This window comes from Petaurus breviceps, unplaced genomic scaffold, assembly GCF_028583685.1.
Source record: "Petaurus breviceps papuanus isolate PSGF00001 unplaced genomic scaffold, PetGlider_PUasm1.0 98, whole genome shotgun sequence".
Lineage (NCBI taxonomy): Eukaryota > Metazoa > Chordata > Mammalia > Diprotodontia > Petauridae > Petaurus > Petaurus breviceps.
This window is the reverse complement of record NW_027187460.1, coordinates 40,799,855-40,802,552: the sequence shown is the minus strand read 5'-3', so window position 1 is coordinate 40,802,552 and position 2,698 is coordinate 40,799,855. Positions and strand designations below refer to the sequence as shown.

The following is a 2,698-nucleotide window of genomic DNA, read 5'->3' as shown; positions in this document are numbered from 1 at the left end:
AGAAGAAGAAGAAGAAGAAGAAGAAGAAGAAGAAGAAGAAGAAGAAGAAGAAGAAGAAGAAGAAGAAGAAGAAGAAGAAGAAGAAGAAGAAGAAGAAGAATAAGAAGAAGAAGAAGAAGAACAAGAAAATAGAGAAGTTCAAAGGAGAATGGATATGACTTGCTGGATAAATCAAGTCATTAATAAACTCACATAAAAGTAAAAAATAAAATCTTTAAAATGCTAGTATTATTTCCAGGCAGTGTTGTCAGTATGACAACTTACAGGAAATACTTCATTTTCTCATACAAGCCCTGTATTTATTCACAGTCCTGGCATACTATTAAAAAAAAAATTCTCACCGTTTTGGAGTTTGTTTGCTTTTTTACATTAATGTGGTAGAATATCTGAGACAGCTTTCTAGTTGAATGCACATCATGTAAGAACTTCAAAAACAGTGAATGCAGTTCAGAAACTTTCATTCTCATTTTGTCCACGTCAAGCACTGGCTTTCACCATTACTTTCCTTTGCCCCCTTGCATTTCTAACTCTGGCAGTCTTTTCCAAATGATCAACTTTTCCTAAAACCAACAGGAAAGTAATTTGATGCCATCAAAATCCATAGGTTTTTTCACTTCATCGCTAGAGATTTCTGATGGACTAGTTAGAGGTTCTTTGATTTCTTATTCTTTTCTTAGCAAAGTAAGTAAAGTACAGGGCTTTGGTTATCATTTCTGGATGATTTTTGTCCCAGTCAGGCCCTATATGGATTGCCCCTTTGTACTAATTCTAACTCTCTGATCCCTTCTCTCTTCCAGGTAAATTTAGAAAAGTTTAACAAATCTACTTAACTTCTGCATAACTTAACTCTTCCTGACTTTATACTTCACAGTTCTTCATGTAAAAGTTTACTGCCAATTTTTCAAAAGTAGTATCAAATTGTAGAATAGGAGAGAAAAGAAATTATCTTATTCAAATTTTATTTTACTTCATCTTTAAGCTTTCTTGCCCAGAACTTTCTAAAGATCAATACTCTGAAAAGCTGAAAATATGAGGGTGGGAACGAGGAAGGGAGAGAATGGAGAACCTGATTTTACTAAGTCGAAGATCCGGTCTCAATCCCGAAAAACATAAATTGCTTTAAAGTCCTGCAGCCATAAAAGTTACTGCCTTCCCCGGGCAAACACCACCATCTCTGGCAGGTACTAACAAAAAAGCTCTCCAAGTCACAAAACAACTTCAAACAACTACCACCCCAGGTCCCATCCTCAAATTGCTCACGGGGTCCTAGAATGGTGGAGATGTTTGGAGGCACAGTAGTGTCTGCCATGGCCCTTCGAAGATCCCTTTCCCAAGACCAACATCAAAGCCCAGGGAGCACCAGCTTCAGAAGACTGAGAGACTGCTTGCAGAGCCCACCATGGGCTACTTAAACTCAAACTACTGTGGTAGCTTTTAATAATGAGCCCCACTGTCACCACTACTCGCCAACACACTTTCCCATCACGGACGAAATAGGAAGTATTCCTCTTTCTCACAGCCCCCATTCATTTAAAGAAGCATCTCTTTCTTAAAGCCCTGTCATACAAAATGAAAATCGCAAAAGCAGACTGGCCCAAGTCTCTAGAAACCACTCCCGGCAGAGACACCAGAATATGGGGACACTGCAACTCTGCCTTTAAAGGGAGAGAGAAAAAAGTTTCATGCCTGGGTCTGGTAGTTTTCTCAAAGCCATCCAGAATCAGGTCATTCTTGTCATTTAGAGGACCAGGAAACGAACCCCATTCGCTTCCCCTCTCTCCTTTCATTCCTTCCCAATCCTAAAAAGTTTCTCCCAACTTACTACTCTTCATGATGGGTCTCTAGTCTCTGCCCCGCTTGTCATGATTCCCATAAAACTTCCAGCAGCAGCAGCAGCAGCAGCAGCAGCAGTAACAACAGCAGCAGCAGCAGCAGCAGCCTGGGCTATGACTGCAGCAGCTCCTCAGTTGCAACCTCCTTCTGCTCTTCTACTTTGCCCGATGGTAGGGAATTAAAATCAGAAAGAAAGAGACGAGGGGGTGAGGGGAACGGGGGGAAAGGGAGGGGGCGGGGGGGACATCAGCCCTGAAACTTCTTTTTTGGCAAATGGGGATTTGTTTTTCCTCCTCCTCAGCAGCTGAACTTGACCCTCCTGACTCCAGGGGCTACTGCAGTTTGAAGTCGCCAATTTCCAGGGCTCACATGCCTTTGACCCACCAAAACCGGGGGGGGGGGGGAGAGAAGAAAAGAAAAGAAAAGAAAGGGGGGAAAAAAGAAAGAAAACATACACGCATAAAAAAATGCATGTGAAATCCGAGAACCCTCTCTGCTTTGCTTTTTGACTCTCTCTTTCTCCTTTTTGCAAAGAAAGTCACTTTTAATTCCCAATCCTCCTCTCTCAGCTCACCCACATTTCGCACACACAGAGAACACTTTAGCATGGCCACACTCAACGTGCGCAATATTATCTTACGTAGCAAGAAAGAAAAGCTGATCACCCCCATGCCTTTCTTTTTCCTCCTGCTGATCTCTCTCTCCCTCTTTGCCTTTTTTTCCCCTCCTCCTTACCTGTTGATTAATCGGCAATAATAACCTCAGCAGCCCGAAAGATGGTGGAGCGGTGGCTAGAGCCATGAACCGTCTTCTGTTGTTTGCAGAGTTGATCTTGGATTATTCGGGGGGGGCGGGGGGGGGCGGT

At 42.6% G+C, this 2,698-nt stretch overlaps 1 protein-coding gene and 1 long non-coding RNA gene across 5 annotated transcripts in view; one reads left to right on the top strand and one right to left on the bottom strand.

Annotated features, from left to right (window-relative positions):
• TRPS1 (transcriptional repressor GATA binding 1) overlaps nucleotides 1–2,690 on the bottom strand; it is a 312,015-nt gene extending 309,325 nt beyond the window's left edge. For 2 of the 4 annotated variants that reach the window (XM_069081182.1, XM_069081186.1), the window contains exon 1: nucleotides 2,569–2,690. Coding sequence is in view for 1 of the 4 variants with exons in the window: in XM_069081185.1 (XP_068937286.1) it covers nucleotides 1,823–1,832 (10 nt within the window). In the remaining 3 variants the exon portion in view is untranslated. Of the gene's footprint in view, nucleotides 1–1,822; nucleotides 1,981–2,568 lie in introns of those variants that run through there. The other 2 variants (XM_069081185.1, XM_069081183.1) reach the window with 2 other exon arrangements.
• LOC138155912 (uncharacterized) overlaps nucleotides 1,886–2,698 on the top strand; it is a 1,813-nt gene continuing 1,000 nt past the window's right edge. The window contains exon 1 of the long non-coding RNA XR_011167024.1: nucleotides 1,886–2,003. This is a non-coding gene — a long non-coding RNA (uncharacterized lncRNA). The remainder of the gene's footprint in view (nucleotides 2,004–2,698) is intronic.